Genomic DNA, 22,318 nt, shown 5'->3' with positions numbered 1-22,318 from the left:
ATGTCAAATTTAGATCAGTGGGTATTTATGGAAAGTGCCATCTTTGCTTATTCCCCAAAGTATTTCCTGAGTTTTGTTCCCTGGGTCTGTAATTTCCTGCTAGAACCTCAGGAAATGCTGTGCAATAGTAAAGATGTTTAAAGAAGATATTTAAATGAAGTGGTTTTAGTATTACTTTTTTAAAAAGAGAGAGATTTAGAAATTACACCCACCACGTTGACTATTAAATACTACCCACATAAATGTCTACCAAGTTTTTGGTAATGATAGACTCTTACCTACAAAAACTGGTTACCTCAGTATCTCAGGCTCAGGATTATTCCTTCATTTTCAGGATGGCTTTTCTCCCCAGCTTCCATTCATAGCATTTTTTTAGACAGGTGTGGGTTATCTTGGTTTCATCTTCCTTTCCTGATTTTCTTTTTTATGTATCTTACTCAACTTGTCTCTTTGAATTTTTGTTTCTTTCTTTCAGGAGTCATTTCATTTTGTTTTGTTTCTGTGCCATTAAGAAGTGGTCACTGGTTGTCCAAATCACCACAATCATCCAATGGCTCTAAACTGGCCTTTATGGAAGTAGAGGTGTGGTTCAAGTGGTAGACTACTGACCATGAGTGAAAAAGCCAGGGAAGAGCGTGAGGTCCTGAATTCAAGCCCCACTACTGGCACACAGGCACATGACTCGGTCTCTCTCTCTCTTTCTCTCTCTCTCTCACTCTCTCTTTCTCTTTCACGCACACGCGCGCGCACACACACACACACACATACACACAGAAAAGCAAAAACAATACCAACAAACAAGCAAACCCAGGTTTCTGGGTTAGCTAGTGACTTTCATTCAACTTCTCAACACTGCAGTTAGACTAACACTGCTGAAATAGTGCATCAACCTTTTGCCCCTCTGTGTCATGGAGTTCCAGCTCTTGGCAATTTGCCAAGGTGTTCCCCCTCCCAATCCCTCCCAATTCAGTCTAGCCACCAGCTTTTATCCCCTTTCTCTATTCACTGTTTCTACTTCTATTGCAAATCCTGTCCCTCTGCAGAGCTGACTTGCAGCCCTGGATTTTGATGTGATCCCTGCACCTGAGATGTATCCCAATTCCTACCTAAAACCTGAGTTGCCACACATGCATAGTCTGCAGCTCATTGCTTCAGGCTTACTTGTTACCATGGCCTGTGTCAACTGCCTCCTTTCTGAAGTTGCACTGGCTTCTGTGATAAACTGGTTCCCACCTGCTCAGAGTTGTCCTCTTGGATGACTTGTGCAGAAGAGCATCAGCCAGTTTAGGGGGAAAAAAGGCATTTTTTTTCTCAAAGATTAAATCCTCGTTTCCCAGCATTTCTTAACACATAGGTAAGAGTGCTGGTGCTGGTGCAGGACCTGGGTCCTGGTCATTGATGTGATGGGATTGTAACTCCTACAGACTTCTGAGGGAGAATGAGATAAGAGGAAAAGACTGATGGTCAGAGAATGACTATGATGGCAGGAGGTCAGAGAATGACTATGTCAGCAGGAGGCACGTGGTTTGTTAAACATTTCTCAGATTCTTATTGCTTAAAAAGGGGACAGTAATATGAACAGCTCCACATGGGGCACACTAGGCAGATGAGACCTTAGCCTTAAACTAAGCAAATTCCAGTTGCCTACTTAGAATGAATCCTGCCTTGGTGGACATCAAATCCAATTAAAGTTTGAGGTGACCCTATATGAGGAGTTTGTTTGACCACGCCAGCAGAAATGGCAATGATGTGTGAGGTTCCAGGATGCTGGAGGGCAGTGTTGGTGTTAGGGGTGACGCTTCACAGTTCCAATTGTTCCAGCCAGAGCTCTTGAAGGGCAGATTAATCTCTTGAATTGAGGTATTTTCAGGTTCTGTGGTTGAAGCCAGTCCCTCACATATGAGAGGCTGGTAAGTTTTGAATGCATTTGAAGAGGAAGGAGAATTCACTGGAAATTCTTACATATTAGATCTGACAGGATTTCTACTTTTGTATGTTTTTATGTGTGTGTGTGTGTACATGTATACACATGCATCAATACTGGGTCTTGAACTCAGGCCTTTGTGTTCTCATTTTGCTTTTTTTTTTTTTTACACACAATTGTCTCTCTACCATTTGAGCCATACTTTTACTACCAGCTTTTTGCTGGTTCATTGGAGATAAAGGTCCTGGGATTAGTCTGCCTGGGCTGCCTCCACCTATGATTCTTAAATCTCAGCTTCTTAGTAACTAGGATTATAGGCTTGAGCTACCAGTATCAGGCCAGATGTCTATCTACTCTTGAACAAAACATCCAGACAGAACAAAGCTAGAGCTCCAAAGACATCTTGCAGCAAACAGTTTGGAACTGCTGTAAAGCTACAGAAATCTCCAGAGGTGGCTGGCATGTCTTAGCGACCATAAAAACCTTACCTACTTTCTGTATAGCAAACCCAGCTTTTGGCCCTGACTGTGCAACAGGTCTTCCAATTTCACAGACTCAAGAGGATTGTTAGCAGTTGGGCAAGGTAGAATCTAGAATCTGTATTTCAATAATCCTTATTCTGTCTGGCCACCAGTAGCTCCTGCCTGTCATCTTAGTTACTTAAGAGGCTGAGATCCAGAGGATCACAGTTTGAAGTCAGCCTGGGTAGTCTCTAAGATTTATTTTCTGTTGGTTGTGGGGCTTGAACTCTGTGCCTGGGCGCTGTCCCTCAGCTCTTCAGCTCAAGACTAGTGCTCTACCACTTCAGCCATAGCGCCACTTCTGGTTTTCTGAGTGGTTTATTGGAGATAAGAGTCTCATGGACTTTTCCTGCCCGGGCTAGCTTTGAACCCTGATCTCAGATCTCAGCCTCCTGACTAGCTAAGATTGCAGGCATGAGCTATCGGTGCCTGGCAAGTCTTCAAGATTTTATCACCAAAATAAGCAGCAAAATGCTAGGCAGAGGCATAGTGCAAGTGATAGAGCACCAACTCTGAGCAATCAAACCAAGCAAGAAACACAAAGCCCTGAGTTCAAACTGCAAATAAAATAAAAATAAAATTCTTTCTCTGTTTGGTTTAAGTGCTTGTTTCCAGAGCTATTTCTTCCACTCTGCTGACTCTGTTTCTGTGGCTGTGTCCTGGATGCTTGCTAGCACTTTTTCCAAGTCCCTCAGAAACCCTAGCCTATTCTGTCAGCATTTCAAACTGTGATGTATCTTTATTTTTACCCCAAACAGTATCCCCAATTGTTTATATCCCACGTATGTTCATGGCATACTTTTGTTCATTCTAGAAGTTTAGAGTAGAGACTTAGAAATATGATAGGTGACGTGTCTTTGTAAGCTGAGTATGCATTTTGTGTGTGTGTGTGTGTGTGTGTGTGTGCTAGTATTGAGGCTTGAATTCAAGGTCTTGTGCTTTTGCTAGGCATTTGCACTCTACCACTTGAGCCACACCTCTACTTTCAGCTTTTCTTGCTGGTTAATTGAAGATCAGAGTCTCATGATCTTTTCTGCTCAGGCTGGCTTTGAATTTTGATTCTAAGATCTTGGCCTCCTGCATAAGATGCTAGGTTTACAGACATGAGCCACCAGCTCCAAGTGAGTTTGCATTTCTTTAAGGAAATGAACATGTTTGTTTGTTTGTGTTTTTGAATGCATTTTTGCTGTGTTTCCCGAGCTGGTCTCAAAACACCTGATCCTCCTGTTCCACCTTTCAGAGTAACTGAGATGATAGATGTGGCCCATCTTGCCAGGAATAAGCTTTTGAAACAGGTAATGTCTTTTTGGCAAGAGGAATGGTTTTTCCTGTAGGATTGTGTTGTCATGTCTATTTCCATTCCTGTTTTTTATTTTTTCAAAGCCTGCTTGTTATCTACTCATTCACATAGCCAAGCTGGAGCAAATGTGGGAGCTGCAAGAGGAAGTGCATCTCAAAGACCCTGTTCTCAGCTTCTTGCCTTGCTGTGAATCTCGAGGCTCCATAGCCTTTCTTGACATTCTGGATGGATTTGTATATGAAGTTCAAGAAACTGAGAAATGTATATACATCACCAATAATTTTCTTCATAATGCATAATGCTCCAGGAAAGGATTGAGGGATTAAAGTTCCAGTGAGTCAAGTTAACACCTGCATTTGTTTTCTGCTTATTCTATTTAAGTTCACAGTGAAGTGAATAGTGCAGGTCATAGAGCCAGGATTGAAGGGGAGAGCCTGGATATTCCTGAGGCTATAATTCTGGGCTTATAGGGTCAGCTTCAGTCCCAGACATCTCTGGTGACTGGTGCCCAGGCCCTCCTGCTCTTAGGCTTCCTTTCTTCCTGGAAGACCACAGAGATTGCCTGTTTGGCTGGCTCTTGTACCAGGAGAGTATATTCACACAGTGCCACACAAAGTCCTTCTCCTGGATGCACCTAAGACTTTAGTAACATCAGCGCCCAGGTTCTAATCCCAGGGATTATAATTTATTTGGTCTGTGGTGGGGTCTAGTCATTTGCATGTAGAAGATGCTCTCTAGGTAATTCTACTCTATAGCCAGAACTACTCAATAGATTTGCAATGAAGTGGTATAATTACACAGAAGCACCAAGCCAGGCACAGGCAGGCAGACCCTGCAGCAATCCCACATTTGCCTGTAGGGTACAAGTCAGGGCATTGATCTCCTTAGTAGTCTAGAGTTTGCACATAACAGACAAGGAAGATTGTTTGCATCATGTCTGCATGGTGTTCCTCCCCCTTGGTGAAGTGTGAATAATCTGTCACTCACAGCTGTGTGTGAGGAAAGTCACACACAGGACCAGAAGAGTTTCTGGGAAAAAGTCTGCTCCTTCTTTATGATCTTGTGTAGCACTTGCTCTGTGTTCTACTGTTTCAATGATCACACTTGCAGTCTTGCCTTGCTGACTTTGTCACTTGCTGACTTCTTGCTTTAAAAAAATACTCCTGATAAAATATGACTCTTAGAGTTCCTTATGTTTTGAGATAAGTTCTGGGTTGGTTCACTCAACCAAAATTGATCAGATAGCTTTTTGGGTGGCAGTATACTGGGTAACTGGGATTGAACTCAGGGCTTGGGCACTGTCCCTTGGATTTTTAAATCAAGTTTAGTGCTCTACCACTTGAGCCACAACTTCACTTCTGGATTTTGGTAAGTAAGTGAAGATAAGAGTCTCACCAACTTTTCTCCTTGGACTTGCTTTGAACCTCAATCCTCAAATCTCAGCCTAGGATTATAGGTGTGAACATTATTTTGAGCAATTTTCCTCTTCTCCTCACATCTTTCAATGAACCACAACAACCATAAAATCTTTGACTTGAGGGTGGTCTGAGCTGCTTTTTCTCTCCTGAACCAGCTACTCATCTTTCCTGTACCTTCTTAGATGGGGGATCCCAGGGAGAGCTGTTCTCATTCACCCTCTTCTCCTGGTCTTCTTGACAGCTGTTTTAAGTTGAGGACATTCTGAACTTGTTTTCTGGAAACTTCCTTACTAGGTAGCTTATTATTTCTCTTTTAGCTCCACCCAGCTCAATAAGAACTGTTTTCTTTGTGCACATCCCTGATGATACAACACACACACACACACATTTTCTTTTCCTTCTGAAGGCATTATGAAGTATACCATTAACCAGTTTAGTTGGCTTAAATGGCCAGTGGCTCTGAACAGTTCCAAGTTTCTAACCTGTGTCTCTCAAACTGACTTGGGTGGTGGGTTAGAGATAATATTCATTAGCCTACAGAGCCATCTGGATGGGATTGGCGGCCTTGCTGATTGGACAGGCAGCCATGACTCCCACCTCACAAACAGCAAAACAACACTGAGGAGAATTAGGAGAAAAGCTTGCAACATAAAAGGCCTCAGCAGGAGCTGCGGCAACAGGACAGCAGGAGCAGGTCCAAAAGTTTAGAAGATTCCAGTTTGTAACTAGAATGGGGTCAGTCTGAAATACTGAACGCATCACAGATGTTTGTGTCATCCTTGTAGAGGGCCATCCTGGTTCTGTTGCATGGAGTCTTTCCCTCTACCCCTTCCCTGGTCCCTTGCCCTTCTTTCCCTCCTTTTTCTCTCCCTTCCCCTCTCTCCTAGAGTATGAATTCAGCATACTGATGAGCATAACTTTAGACTTGGCATTGGTTTCCTAGCTTGTTAGCATTTGCTGAATTGCCATATTTCATATAAAATAGAGGTTTTTAGGGAACTCTACCTGGCTGAGTTTAAAGGACTTTGTTTAGTGGGAGAACAGCTGTTCCCCTCCAGGCGTTCCAGTCCAAGACATCCTCTCCTTCTCAGGAACAGAACAAAGGCATACAGAATTTATGTCACAGATGGATTTGTGTTTGATAAAAATCACTTTTTACTGAATTGAAGAATGGCCTATTCTCTTCAGAAATATGAGCACAATATCTCCTGTGTCTTTAGTATCTTAACTATGTTGGTTTAGTTTTAATTATTATAATTGACTGAATTATAATGGACTTTATTTTACCATGTCCAGCTTCTCCTGAAGTTTTGGATATAGGATTGTTTTCTGTAAATGCAGGCATTTCAAATTCATTATTAAAAGAATACCCCAAATAATATTTGAAGGGCTCAAAGAATCAAAATTAGTAAGGCATAGAAGCAACCTTTTGGGTATTGTTCTCAGCTGACATAAGTAAGTTTAACTATACTGTGGAATTGAAGTGTAAAACTAAGGGGTTCAGGGTCTGTTTGCTGGGTGATGATGCCCACAGAGGAAGTTGGAGATATATAATCATTGGCTTCTCCCCTATCTATCTGGCACCAGTGGCTCAAACACATAGCTGGGCTTAAATGTTGACTTGTATGATACCTATAGTGATCACATACCCTTATTAGCAACAGATCTAAATTAAGTCTTAGAGCATGTCCTAATTTGAGAGCGGTAGTCTCTGTGTGCGTATGTACACACACCAGTATTGAGGCTTGAACTTAAAACTTTTTCACTAGAAGGACCTCAATCATCTGAACATATTATTAATCAGGCCTTTTCCTTACCTCACCAACCCTATTTAAAGAAAGAAGAATTTTTTTATAGGAAAGAAAGAAAAGGCAAAATCACATTAGCACCTTCCTAAAAATTGTTAATGACAAGCTTAAGTGTATAGCTGTGGATTCTATTTTTCTTCCTTAACCCAATAAAATGAACCTGGTAGTAATGCCATAAACATTCACATCTGAGTCTTTGTATGGACATGGTTTTCATTTTTCTTGAAGAGAATTTGTAGGAGTGAAATAGGGGTCAAAAGATACATGTATGTTAATTTTGTTTTTTTTGGGGGGGGTCTGGTCGTGGGTGTGAACTCTGGGCCTGGGCGCTATACCTCAGCTCTTTACCTCAAGGCTAGCACTCTACCACTTGAGCCACAGCACCACTTCCGGCTTTTTTTTCTGCTTATGTGGTACTGAGGAATCGAACGCAGGGCCTCACGCATGCAAGGCAAGCGATCTACCACTGAGCCACATTCCCAGCCCCTGTATGTTAATTTTAAAAATGAAAACTGTACATATTACTTTACCTTGTCATCCATAGCATCCAAAGCTGGTACTCTACTTGAGCCACAGCTCCACTTCTGGCTATTTGGTGATCAATTAGAGATAAGAGTCTCACAGACTTCCCTGTTTGGGTAGTCTTCAAACCATGATCTGTAGATCTTAGCCCCCTGAATATCTAGAAAAACGTGAACCTCTGATGGGTGCCCAGCTTAGCCTCTGTCTTTTTGGGTACTCAAACAGCTCTCTTGAATCAGCACCAAGCAGTTAGCTGCTGCTAAAGTCCATGCTGGATGTAGGAGGTTTGGTGGTTAACCCTCTGCTGACATGAGTCTCCTTCAGGACATGGACTGTGTTTTATACTTTGTACGTAATAAAAGTAAGCTGAGTCTTCATGATTTAATAGTTTGATTCCAGTAGAAGTTATATAATCATAAACTCACACACTAATTGTAAGGGAACAGATTAATCAGTTGTAATTTCAGTGTATTGTACAGTCAACACCACAACCCAGTGGAAAGCCGTTCCAGAAAGTGTCCATATTTGTTTCTTTTTGTGGGGGAGGGGTCCGGTCATGGGGCCTGAACTCTGGGCCTGGGCACTGTCCCTCAGCTCTTCAGCTCAAGGCTAGCACTCTACCACTTGAGCCACAGCGCCACTTCCAGCTTTTTTTTTTGCTTATGTGGTGCTGAGGAATCTCACCTCATGCATGCAAGGCAAGTGCTCTACCACTGAGCTACCTTCCCAGCCCAAGTGTCCCTATTTCTGTTTGTACTCAGTTCCTTCTGCCAAACTTTCCCCAGTCCCTAGCAATAATCTGCTTTCTGCACTTACACATGTCTTTTTCTGGAAGGATCATAAGTTGTACCTAGTTTTTATGTCCAGTTTCTTTCACTGAATATAATAAACATGTCGCAGGTTCATGTATGCCATATGATAAACTGCTTAGTCATTTGTTTCATTTCAGTGAAGAATACTGTGTGTGTATACATACTTGCTATTGTTTATTCATCCATCAGCTGGACATTCTGACTGGTCTGGTAGTGGGACCTGGTAGTGATACCATAAACATTCATATCTGAGTCGTAGTGTGGACATGGGTTTTATTTTTCTTGAGTAGGTGTGAAATAGGGGTCAAAAGATAAATTTATGTTAATTTAAAAAATGAAAACTGGATGCATTACTTTACCTTGTCATCCATAGCATGTAAGTTCCAACTATATACAGTCACATCCTCACAACACTGAACATTCTATGACAGACATTTGGGGACAGGCATTCTGAGACTTGCAGTACCATCTCCTGGCATTAATTTACATTACCCTAGTGACTGAAAACACAGCATCTTTTCATGTACATAGAAGCCATTCACATGCCTTTGATGAGATGTTTATTCATAGGTTGAATTTTTTTGTATTCTTAGGATTGAGTTATAAGAGTTTTCTCTATTGTTATAAATAGGCACTCCAAGAACTATAGGAATCAAAAGGATAGATACAAAAATAAAGCAACACAAAATGTACTTCTGTAGAAGTGTGTGCCATCAGCCAAAAATCTGGCAGGCAAGCACACAGAGCAGGCAGGCTGCTCCTTTATTTATCCCTAACGCAGCAGGCCCTGCCCCTCTGCTCAGATTGATTGAACTCAGGTTCATAATCTGTGTGTGACTGGCTAGTTTGATTAGGGTAAAATGTATTTACATAAAGTGACTTTGAAATAAGATTAACAGCACACAAATAATCTCAAAATATACCTGAACCTTCTAGTATTTCTTGTACAATCTGAAGTGCGTCTTAATTCCATCTTGAAAAGAAACTAAGACAAAACCTTTTATTTCGAAAATACTTCCTTATCCCAAAGCAGCTCCTCTTTTCCTCAACAAGAGCCAAGCCACCAGGCCAAAGAAGGGACTTTTTTCTTCACCCAGTCTTGGGGCTTGAACTCAGGGCCTTGGTGCTGTCTCTGAGCCTCTTTGTGCCCAAAGCTAGTACTCTACAACTTGAGCTGCAGCGCCACTTTCAGCCTTTTTTGAGTAGTTTATTGGAGATAGGAGTCTTGTGGACTTTCTGCCTGGGCTGACTTTGAACTACAATTCTCAGAACTCAGCCTCCCCAGTAGCTAGGATTACAGGCCTGAGCCACCAGGGCCCAGATCAAAGAAACAACTTTTAAGCAACATACTTGATAGACACAGTATTTTCTGGGTATATCTGTTCTGATCAGAAACATGGTTTCAAAATATTTTCTCCCAGTCTGTGATTTCCCTTTCCTTTCCTTTCCTTAACTTTCCTTTCCTTTCCTTTCCTTTCTTTTCCCCTTTCCCTTTCTTTTTCCCTTTTCTTTTCCTTTTCCTTTTCCCTTTCCCTTTCCTTTGTGCCAGTCTTGGGGCTTGAGCTCAGGACCTGGTCACTGTCCTCTCTGGGCTGGCTTTGAACCATGAACCTCAGATCTCAGCCTCCTGAGTAACTAGGATTACAGACATGTGTCACCTGCACCCAGCATTGCTTTTTCCTCTTCTTAATGGTATATTTGAAAATGGTATAATCTTGTTTTCTTAAATTTACTTTAATGAAGTCCAGTAGGGCCATTATGTTCCTTTATGGATTTGTCTTTTGTCTTCTAAGAACTCTTTATCAAACCCAGGGTCACAGAGACTTTGTTCTCCATGTCTTTTTCTTAGAAGTTTTATAGTTAATTCTTACATTGAGGATTGTCATGCATTTTTAGTTAACTTTTGTGCTTGGAAAGGAGGCAATATGTAAATTGTGTTTGTTGCACAGGGATATCTAGTAATCTCAACAACATTTGTTAAATGCAATAAGAACTTTTTTATAAGAAAGAAAAGGCAAAATCACATTAGTACCTTTGCTAAAAATTGTTGATCACAAATTTAAGTGTATAGCTGTAGGCTCTATTTTTTTTCCTTAATCCAAAAGTTTGGTCTTATAGTAACATTGCAACATCTCTGTTCCTCTGGTGTTATAATAAATTTTCTAGTTATAATAAGGTTTCTAGGTTTACTTTTTCTCACCTGGTTTGACTGTTCCAGGTCCTTTGGTTTTCCATTAGCATTTAGCTTGTCAACTTCTGTTTAAAAGCTGGATGAAATTTTGATAGAAACTGCTTGAATCTATAGATTAATTTAGATAGAATTTCTGTCTAACATTATTAGTCTTCCTGTCTGCAAGTAATTCATAATACTTGCTTTACCTAATTGCTCAAAAACCATATAGGCTTTTAGTGTATTATCTTGTTTCTTTTCTTAAACTTCCTTTTATTTTATTCTTTTTGAATTAAAAACAAATCCTAAGATAGCCCTTCTGTGGTTTCCAGGTATGTTTCTAGGGTCCCCTGTTACTTTTTGACTGGTCCATCCAGCTGTTTTTCACTTTCTCGATTGAAACCAAAATTTCTGGCTGGCCACACTGGGAGTTTTCTTTGCCCTTTTGCATCAAGTTTATGACCTTGATTGACAACATCACTGGGTCTGTGCTCTCCCTGTCTGCTCCGGAAGTTGCAGACTGCTCAGCCAGTTGTTCCTGGTGATCCACAATGTTGGTGGCTTGTGGTAAGGTATGATGTCCTCATCTGGACAGCCATTCTCTTCCACTCATCTTACCTGAAGCTCCAGCAACTTTTCCTGTTTGTTTTCAGTATCTCCCAATGGCTATATTTGAGTTTTATCTATTTCTATAAGTGGTGTGAAGACTCTTGAACCCATTTATTCTGACAAAAACAGAAAGTCCTCTAACACATGTTAGGTGGTGTAGATACTTTATCTACTATGAATTTTTTTTCCAATGAGAATCCATCTTTATTGTTCATCATGCCATTAGCAATACACTGCTTTGACAGTGACCCATTGCTAATATACTCCATGATAATATGCAATGTATTGACGTTGACTGAGACAGGTAACAAGATATCTCTGGAGCATGAACACTATTGCCTAAGTAGAAAGTGGGCTTCTTTGAATACTTGTTGTGTCTCTGATACTAGCCATGGTTTAACCTACATTTCTTTCTGTTTTGCTCTGTGTCTGTGACCCTGAGCCCATCTCTGCCTCTCTCTTACATCCATATGTACCATATGAATCTTTATAATCTTTGTGTCTCTTTAAGTGAATTTTGTGTGTGACACTATTTCCCACTTAAGTTTAACTAGACTTTCACCTTGAGTTAAATCTCAGTTTATATCCTTAGTGTTTCATTATCACCACCAATGAGGGAAGAACTCGGTGGCAATTGCAGTCCCTAAGAGAAATTGGCTGCCTAATGCAGTCCTGTTTTGGCTGCTTGGAATTTGGAGCCAGCAGCTAGAAATAAGGGTTGGCATTCTCCAGAAAACAAGCAAGGCTTCCATTCTTTCAGACTTCTAGAGGCTGGGAGTTGGAGAAATGCTTGGGCTGGTGTGTATTCACTTGGAAGATGATGTGGCCAGGGGAGGAAGAATGAGTATGAAAGGAATACTTTTGAACAGGAAGTGGGGACTCATCTTTTCACACCAGTGAGATGTGTGGTAAAGGTAGACCATTTGGTATTACTGGGTTGTTTTAAAAGAAGATACATCAGCGAAGGTATGTGTAGAAGACATAGTATGAATAAATGTGCTTATAGGTATAATGAATTAATATAGCCCTGCCTGGGTTTTGCTTTTTCCTTTACTAAAATCAAGTAAATTTTTCTTGTCCAGCTAACATAATAAAACATAATACAAGGGAAAACTTGGGAAATCATGCGAAAATATTTTTTAACATCTAATTTCAGTAAGAGCCAACAATAGATAGAGATTAAGAGGAGCAGGGCCTTGGGGAACACTCCTCCGGCCTTGACCTTTCCCTATCTCTTTGGAGTAGAAGAAGTAACTAGCCCTGCCTTTGCCTCTTTCTGTCATCTAGAACTGAACCCTCTTTAATGTTTAAACTCAGTTTGGAGACAACCTGGGGATGACTTATCAATTTCTACAAAAAGACAGAAAGGAAAGAAGGAAGTAGTCAGTATTTATTTAGGTTTGATTTCAGGTTTTCTCAGAAAATTCCTATTTTTTTTAGTATATTTATCTTGAGCCTTCTTTTTTTTTGGTACTGCTTCTGGGGCTTGAGCTCAGGGCTTGGGCATTGTCCCTGATCTTTTGCTCAAGGCCAGTGCTCGATCACTTGAGCCATAGCTCTGCTTTTTGATTTTTGGTAGTTTGTTGAAGATGAGTCTCACGGACTTCCTGCCTGGGCTGGCTTTGAATGGTGATCCTCAGATCTCAGCATCCTGAGTGAAGGTGTGAGCTACTGGTGCCTGAGTTTTGAGCTTGTTTTTTAAAATCAGGTTTTTGTTTTGCAAATCTTACTGCTCTGATTGTGTGTGGAAGAGGCCATATAGGTTTGCTTTAGATTTTTCTGGTTGACGATCAATGGACCTGGATTGTCTTTGTTTTGGAGCCCTTGGAATGTTTCCCTCTTAACCTTGATTTTCCTTCTAAAAATACTCACCAAAGGTCCCTAGACATGAATGCAGAATCGGGGATCTGGAATTCTGGTTAAATAGTGACAAAACTGCTGGAGGAGGCATGATCTCATGAATCAGTGTGGCAGGCTTTGTTCCATGCTTGGCCAAATTGACTAAACCTAGAGTGTTGGAGTTGGAAGAAATTCCAACAGATGATCCTGTCTCTTGAACTCAAAGCAGTCTCAGGAGTGGGGGTGGGAGAGCTGGTTAGACAGGAAGCATAGCAGCTCTAGGCTGAGCCGCTGAGAATCTATACTTTAGCCAGATTCCCCTGATCTGAATATTAATGTCAGAAACCTACCTTTAGTTTGGCTGTCTCCACCTTGGTGCAGAATCCAGTCATACTAAGTATACCTGTAGATAGTAATCAACTTCCTCTTCTGTCTTTAATAATATAGTTATTGATAATCCAATCTTAATATCAAACTAACATTTTTCTTTTTGCTTTTTCTGGTGATACTGGGGTTTTAACTCCGGGCACAGGACTTGCTCATCAGGTAGACTACCATTTGAGACATACCTCTAGTCCTTTCTACTTTAGTTATTTTTCAGATGGAGCCTCCTGCTTTTAGCCTAGGGTGACCTAGGCCTGATCTTCCTATTTCTGCCTCTCAAGTATCTGGAATTTCAGGCTGAGCCACTGTGTCTGGCTTCACACTAACATTTTTCAGACATTGCCCTCATCTTATGAACACAACTCTCTCCTTATCTGTAAGAGGCATACATTCCAAGACTCCTGGTGGGTGCTTGAAATTGTGTATAGTACTGAGTCTTGCATGCACCAAGTTTTTCCTTAAACATACATGTTTATATAAGCCTCATTTGTAAATTAGACATGGTAAGAGATTAACAACAATAATGGCAAAGTGGGACAATTAGAGCACTGTTCCATAATAAAATTATTTAAAGCATATGAATTGCTTACTTCTGCTATGCAGTTTTCATATATATATGATACATATATATGTATATTACACACACACACTCACACACATGTGTGTTTATATATCTATAGTTGAATGCACTTAGCCAAAATCATAGAAACCAACATTACATGGGTTAAGGGGATGCCAGTATATCTGTCACAGAAACTCTCTCATCTTTTCTGCCTCTACTGAGCTATGCCATGCTTAATACTGGATTGATAGGGGGTGGGGGGTGGGGGCTGGTTGGAAAGGGCTGCATTTATCCTTAGCAACTCAGGTTTTATTTTTGCCACTATAGGAATTCGACTAATTCCATAATCCAGTGTGTTTTCTTCTCACCCACTTGGTACCCTTTCATTATCTATGTCAAGATTTTAAATGTTGAACAAAGAGGAGTAGGGTACACAGAGGAAGGGGAGGAAAGCCCAATCTCATATACTGCATGAGTTTGTGTTGTGCTTGAAGATAGCATTTTAGGAAAGTGCCTTCCCTCCTTCACTTCCCCATCTTGTTTGGTGAATGAGTGGTCTTTGCTCTCCAGAGGAAATCAGTTCCTGTGAGGCTATAGGTCAGTTCTGGAAGGGAATGACAATGAGGTATGGGGGAAAATTAGGAATCAGCAATATGAAGTGTGATGCATATATGCAGTAGAGATATGTAATATGCAGAATAGGGACCAAAAGATACAGAATTTAAGCAAGCAAGAAAGGTAACTTTTAATGGGAGCTGCTGGTTAGGTTTAGAAAGTGATTAAAACCTTGAAAAGGGCATTTTTAGTGGTTAAGAAAAAAAAAGAGAGCTCCCAATTGATGTAGTGAGGCAGGAATGTGAGCTGAAGAACTGGAGGTCATGCACATAATGTTTTTTTTTTCTGGTTGTGGGACCTGAACTCTGGGCCTGGGCGCTGTCACTCAGCTCTTCAGCTCAAGGCTAGCACTCTACCACTTAAGCCACAGAGCCACTTCCAGCTTTTTCTGCTTATGTAGTGCTAAGGAATCGAACCCAGGGCCTCATGCATGCAAGGCAAGCACTCTACCACTGAGCTACCTTCCCAGCCCATGAGCATAATTTTTATATCCATATTTTATTTAGTAACAGCCTTTGGAAACCATTACCCCCATTCAGTCTATATCTATATATAATGAGACAAATCAGTCTTGGGGGAATGGTACTGAAACTGAGAAAGCATAGCACCCTCAATACCAGCAAGAAGTGCTCCAAGATTATTGAAATAATCAAAAGGGACAATCAAAGATCTGTCTTTGATTCATTATGGTTAAGGGTGTTGTCTGCTGTTATCCGTAAAGTGAAAGATCCTGCAAAAGGTATGTGCTAGAGTATCTCTCCCCTGGTGTGCTGTGTCTGGTTGTACCTCCTCCATCTCAGGATGGAGGGATAGACTTGTGCCATCTATAGTGTATGTGAACATGTTCCATGATGCTCCCACTGAAGTGTGCTTCTCAGGACTTGTTCCTGTGGTTAAACTATGCAGACTGTATGATACCTAACTGGTTTTCTTGCTCTGTACAATCTTTCTGGGAATCTGTATTTTAATTATGTCTTTCTATTAAATATTTTAACAAAATCTATGAGTATATGCCTGGTTTTCCCTCTGATTGTGAGACTCTTGGGTCAGGAAGAGCTCACTGGTAACACTATTTCTGTGAGGGCTTGGAATAGAATTTCACACTCGAGGGGCTCTCATTAAAAGCTTATGTAGCTAGAGCCAGGTACCAGTGGCTCATCCCTGTAATGCTAGCTACTCAGGAGACTTAGATATGAGGATTGTGGTTCAAAACTAATCTGGGCAGGAAATTTCATGAGACACTTATCTCCAATTCATAAGCCAACCCCCAACCCCCCAAAACCTAGTAGAGCTGTGGCTTAAGTGGTAGCCTTGTTCAAAAAAACTGTGGAACAGTACCCAGGCCACGTAAGTGTATAGAGCACTACCAAACACTCTCATTTGTGTTTTATTCTGATGTGTGTAACTCTGTGAATATGACTAAATATGAATTCACACATCTACCTAAAATTCATTTCATTATAACACCTTAATATCACAGACCTAGAATATTATGCTATTAGAATAAATCAGTACCTTTGATGTCATTATTCTAGGATATTATTTTTTTTGGTCAGTGCTGTGGTGTGAACTCAGGAGCTCACACTCACTAGGCTTGCTTACTTGACTTGCCACTTTGAGTGACACCTCTATCCAAGCTTTTTACTGGTTATTTTGCTGATAGATTCTAGCAAACTTTTCTTCCTGAGATAGCTGTGAGCCTTGATTCTCCAGATTTTAGCCACTTGAGTAGTTAGGATTACAGGTATAAGCCACTGTTGCCAGGCTATCCTGGTCTATTATTAAATGCCTTCAGGAGGTTTTACTGAATAAGTTCTACAAACTATTGTTTTATGTCAGTGGCTATCATGTTTCCTAAAGAAATACAGATATTTCATTACTTTTTTATTATTGTGAAAATACCGTACAGAGGGGTTACAATTACATGGGCAAGGTAATGAGTACATTTCTTATCAAGCATTGTTGCCTCCTCCTTTGTTAGATATTTCATTTCTTATACTTGATTTCAATCAGCTGATGTGAACATTGGTGAACAAAATAACAAACTTAAAAAATAACAAACTTTTCAATTTAGGACCTTAATTTCTACCTTTCCCAAATTTCTCCACAGATTCTATTAGTGGCTTTGCCTTGGAAAATAAAGGCTTCTGCCACCAGAAGATACTTGAATGATTCAACCATGTAAAATATTCATTCCATTCTTAGTAGTAATAATGTGAAATTTTTTACTTTAATCCTTTAAGTTAATTTTTCCAACTATCACATTGATTTTGAATATGGACTAGGTAAATTTAACATTTTGTGGATGTCAGAAAACTTTTTTTTTCTAAATGGGAAAGACTTACCCTTTTCTTAAACAGGCAAATCAATACTCTGAGCAGTTGGCTGTAAATTGTTTGAGAAATACTAAGAATGTCTTGTGTGGGACGCTGTTGGCTCATGCCTGAAATCCTAACTACTCAGGAGGCTGAGATCTGAGGATTGCAGTTCAAATCCAGTCCAGGCAGGAAAGTCTGTGAGACTCTGATCTCCAATTAACCACCAGAAAACCATAAATGGGTTGTGGCTCAAAGTGGAAGAGCACTAGCCTTGAGCAAAAGAATTCTGGACCAGGGTCCAAGCCTTGAGCTCAAGCCCCACGACTGACAAAATAAACAAAAACTAAAACAAAAAAACAGCTCTTGTAATGAGTATAGACCTAGTGAACAATAAAAAAAAATGGTTTTTTTGGTTCTTCTTAGAGCATGAACTCTGGGCTTGGGCTCTGTACCTGAACTCTTCAGCTCAAGGCAAGTGCTCTACCACTTGAGCCACAGCACACTTCCTGTATTCTGGTAGTTTATTGGAGATGAGTCTCATGGACTTTCCTGTCCAGCCTGGCTTTGAAACTAGCTAGGATAACTGGTGTGCGCCACCAGTACCTGGCACAGGCATTTTACTTTTAAATCAAGAAAATATATTGTCTTGGGAAAACAAAACTCCCAGAAATCTCTAGAAATGAATTACCAAACTATCTGGCAGTTTCTCCATGTGGGGATGGTTTATATGTAGTAGTATTTTTGTCTATCACTTAATGTTACTTAGAGAACTTTCTAGTAGATTAACATGGTTCTGGAATAAATTCGAGAAGGCCAAGTGTACTCAAGATATGAAGACGAAAGGACACAAAACAAAAGCAGCCAGTGACTAGAGGAAATTTGTTTCATGGTTGGTGGTGTTTGGAGTAATAAAACAGTGACTGGCTAAATGTACTATGGGAAATGATTCTGAATTGTGTGTCTGAATGGAAAAAAGGCAAACATTAGTACTACAGTAATAATTACTGAAGTAAATAGAGCCTCTTAACAAATATGTGTAGTATGATGTGTTAGGGGCATGCATGACTTGCTAATGGGAAAATAGCCTTGTTTGGGCCATGCTACAGAATTGATAACATGATGTTTATATGTGAGACAAAACTTTTTTTCTTGGTAGGGCTTTGATCCTCATGTCCTTTCTTATTCTTTGATTTCCTTCCCCTCTTCCTGCTTGGGGATCATTAGTGCCCTGCTCTGAAATATTTCAATGAGCTTTATAATGATTCAGAGACTCCTGTTACCTCTGGAAAACATCCTTTCCCAACATGCTTTCTCTCCAGTCCCCACCTCCAGCTTTCTTTCCCCTTCACAGATGTGGTCCCATGCAACAAGGAATAGAAATGACTCTGTCAAGCCTGGCGCCGGTGGCTCACGCCTGTAATCCTAGCTACTCAGGAGGCTGAGATATGACGATCTAGGTTCAAAGCCGGCCTGGGCAGGAAAGTCCGTGAGACTCTTATCTCCAATAAACCACTAGAAAACCGGAAGTGGTGCTGTGGCTCAAGCGGTAGAGCTCTTGCCTTGAGCTGAAGAGTGCAGGGACAGCACCCAAGCCCAGAGTTCAAGCCCCATGTCTGACCAAAAAAAGAAAAAGAAAAAAAAATGACTCTGTCAAGTGGAAATTGTGAGAATAACTGTAATATATACCACAAAGTTGTTTATGTGTGTGGTACTAGGAATAGAACTCTCAGCTCCTTTCATCTCTTGGCCTTTACATAAACAGCTGGTGCTCTACCACCTGAACCATGCCTCTGGTTTCAGATTTTTTTGTTGGTTAACTGTAAATAAAACTATTTTCAATTTGTCTGACTAGCTTTGAACTGAGATTCTTAGATCTTAGTCCCCAGAATAGCTAGATAGATAGGATTATAGGTATAAGCCAATGTTTTTTGTTTGTTTTTTTCAGATATGTTTTCAACTCTCTTTTCTCCTGATGGCTTTAAATTATGATTTTCCTTCCTCATCCTCCCAAATAGCAAGGGTTACAGATATGTTCTACCATGCCTGGCCCTTTAGGCATAGTTTGTAGTCAAGATTTTTGTTTTCAACTATTAGTTCATCTGAGAAGGAAGATTTAATTTTAGTAAAAGACAGCTTCTGTGTATATTTTTTATTAATCATTTAACTTTCATTCTAAATAGCTATGCTAATGAAAGGACATGTGGAAAATCAAGGTGAGGAAAAATGAGAATTAGTCTTTCCTCCATGACTTTATGCCTTTTGGTCTTCCTTCCTTTTTGGTGCTACAGATAGGATAACAGTGCCTTGTGTATTGTAAGCAAATACTCTACCATTAAGTCACCTCCCTCTCTCTCCCCCATGGGAGTTCTTCAAAAGCAACTAATATAAAGAACTACCTACAGTTGAGATATTATTCAAAATGTCATATTCATGAGGTATGTGTTGCATTTTCTCCATGACTTGAGGCAAAGAGTCCGGGGTGGGGTGGGGGTAGCAGGGGCAGGGAATGACTGCCTAGCAACCCTTGCTTCAGCTCCAACAAAGGCTCTCACAGCTCCTCAAATGGGAGGAGCTTTGTGATACTGGGAGTTCTCTTGATGTCCAAAACCTGAGGGGGCGAATGAGGAGAAAGCAGGAACATCTGATAACTGGTGAAGAATGTTTTCTTGATAGAGAAATGCATTGTTCAATCAGTTCTTGTAAGCCTGGCTTCTTCTTCTCTCTTGGCTAGTTGGTATGAGGGAAAGGGATTAGAGTTGATTGCAGCAAATCTTAAGGGGTATATGAGATTCAGAAGATGTCATTTTAGCTGTATAGACAGAACACTATAATTTGTGTGTGTGTGTGTGTGTGTGTTTATGTATGTATGTGTATGTGTGTGTGTGAATACTGGATCTTTAACTCAGGGTGTGGGCACTGTTCTTTTTTGTCACTCAAGGCTGATATTCTATCACTTGAGCTAAATTCTACTTCTGACTTAAAAAAATTTTTGTTATTACAAAGGTGATCTATGTACGAAGGGGCTACAATTACATAAGTCAGGTAAAGAGTATATTTCCTTTTCTTTCTTTTTTTGTCTGCTATGGAGCTTGAGCTCTTTTGCTCAAGGTTAGTGCTCTGTCACTTTGAGTCACAGCTCCACTTCTGTTTTTTTTTGGGGGGGGGTTAATTGGAGATAAAAATCTCATGGATTTTTCTGCCCTGGATGGCTTTAAACTGTGATCTTCAGATCTCAGCCTCTTGAGTAGTTAGGATTATAAGCATGAGCCATTGGCACCCAATGACATACTATAATTTAAAAGCATTCCATGCTTTAAATTATTAGCTCTTAAGGAATAGAGAATACTATCTAGCTACCAGACAACTGTCACACTCAAGGCTTCACATATCACTTTAGGAGCTATGTCATCACACAAAATATAAGAATCAACAGGGTGCACTGAGACAAAGAAGTTTGCTTGCATGTCCATGTAGTAAGACACTGTCATTAACAACGGTGTTAATTAGCCAGGAGATGGTGGTTCACACCTGTAATCTCCAAGCTACTCAGGAAGCTGAGCTCTGAGATCACCCTTTGAAGCCAACCTCAGGTAGGAACGTCTATGAGACTCTAATCTCCAAATAACTAACTGAAAACAAGAAATGGCACTCTGACTCAAAGTGGTAGAGCACTAGCCTTGAGTGAAAAAAACTCAGAGACTGCCCAGGCTTTGAGGCTCAATAGATAGGCATACAAATAGACTAATTACTGCATGGATAAAATTAATAATTTGGGGAACTGTATAAATTGATTCCACATAAAGCATTTTTTACTTCCTTAAGGGAATATGATTATATAACCACTTTCAAGCCACAAATGAAAATACATATGAAACTTATTTGGATATGTGTTTAGTATTTGGTTTTCCAAATTTTATAGCATATAGAACCAACTAATAAATAGTCAGAGGCTTGGGGCCTACTAACTTAATAGGGTTTTTTTGTCAGTTACAGACTTGAATTCAAGGCTTGGGCTCTGTTCCTGAGACTCTTTGTACTCAAAAGCTAGCACTCTACCAGTTGAACCACAGCTCCACTTCTGTGTGTTTTGAGTAGCTAATTGGAGATAAGAGTTTCACGGGGACTTTTCTGCTCTGGCCAGGGTGGAACTACAGTCCTCAGATCTCAGCCTCCTGAGTAGTATAGGCTTGAGCCACTGGCACCCAGCTGAGTTCTTCTTTTACATTAGAACTAATAGGTAATTCTGCTTTACATAAAATTTTGAAAGACTCAAACATTTTTTAAAAAATCAGTGGGGAGTACTTCTTTAATGCACCTGCTCTTACAATGATTATTTTGTTCTAGAGTTTAAATGGTTAAAAGTATTTATAACATAAATAATATTTAATATATTAGTTCCTAAAAATAAAAAGACATGAATTCTTTCTATAAAATTAAAACTACCCTATGCTATTTCACATTTCACTAGAAAACCAACAATTCAGAAATAACATTGACTGTTCTTTTTTCATTTCTTTTCATTTCTGTTCTTTTCATTTCTCACAGTGCTGTGGAGAGAACCCAGGGCCTGCATGTGCCAGTGCAGTGCTCTACCTCTGTTCTACCTCCCCAGCCCTGACTGTGTATGTTTTGTTTTGTTGTTATAAAGAAAACACTCTATGCTGTGATCATTGAGGATCAATTTCTAACCAATTAGGGAAACTCCAGGAAGCTTAAGACCCTCCCAATTCTCTGTTTGTTTCCAGTGTCTGTCACATAGACCTCCCTGGTCACTTCATAGTCAGTGTCATTTCTAGATCTTTGTAGAATCTTCACTGCTATGATACTCTCTTAGCAATAAATGCTAACTCTCTAAAAAAAACTAATAGAAATGCTTTATGTCAGAGTCATGCAAAAAATGTTTTTGAGTAATATATACCTGGTTCTGACCCTTGAAGCTTAAAGTTAAAAATCAGCAGAGACAAAGAGACTACAAAGAGGCCAGGATTAATGCAGAGTTGAAGAGAATTTTGTAACTTGGACTTTTGTGTGCTAATGTCGTATTCACCAAAAAACAAAACAAAATAAAACGAGAAAGAAAGAGAAAAACTAGATAATTATAGCATAGATTTCCTAAATCCTACTAGAATGAGGCAACTTGTTTGTGTTAGATTTAAAAAGAATTAGAAAGCATTAGGGCACCTCACTTCAGCATTTGCAGCAGTATTTGTCTATGAGTTTCTTACTTCTAAAATAAAAATTTTAAATAGAATGGAAGAAAGACAGCCTCTTCAGTAAATGGTGCTGGCAAAATTAGTTAACTACTTGTAGAAAACTAAAGCTAGATCCTTATATATCACCCTGCACTAGAATCAACTCCAAATGGATCAAAGACCCTCAGAGTCAAAGCAGACATTCTGAAAACATTACAAGATGGAATAGGAGAAACCCTAGGTCTCCTTGGCACAGGCCGAAATTTTCTTAGTAGAGACTCAGAAACACAACAAATCAAAGAAAGGTTGGACAAATGGGATTGC

The 22,318-nt window shown here is 40.0% G+C and overlaps 1 protein-coding gene across 1 annotated transcript in view; it reads left to right on the top strand.

The window, feature by feature from the left end:
- Positions 1-15,063: 15,063 nt before the first annotated feature.
- Lama1 (laminin, alpha 1) overlaps positions 15,064-22,318 on the top strand; it is a 132,882-nt gene continuing 125,627 nt past the window's right edge. Inside the window, exon 1 of the mRNA XM_013027136.1 lies at positions 15,064-15,223. Within this exon, the coding sequence (XP_012882590.1) occupies positions 15,064-15,223 (160 nt within the window). The remainder of the gene's footprint in view (positions 15,224-22,318) is intronic.

This window comes from Dipodomys ordii, unplaced genomic scaffold, assembly GCF_000151885.1.
Source record: "Dipodomys ordii isolate 6190 unplaced genomic scaffold, Dord_2.0 Scaffold100, whole genome shotgun sequence".
In the NCBI taxonomy this organism is placed as follows: Eukaryota; Metazoa; Chordata; class Mammalia; order Rodentia; family Heteromyidae; genus Dipodomys; species Dipodomys ordii.
The sequence above is the reverse complement of the archived record's forward strand: the minus strand, read 5'-3'. Positions and strand labels throughout refer to the sequence as shown.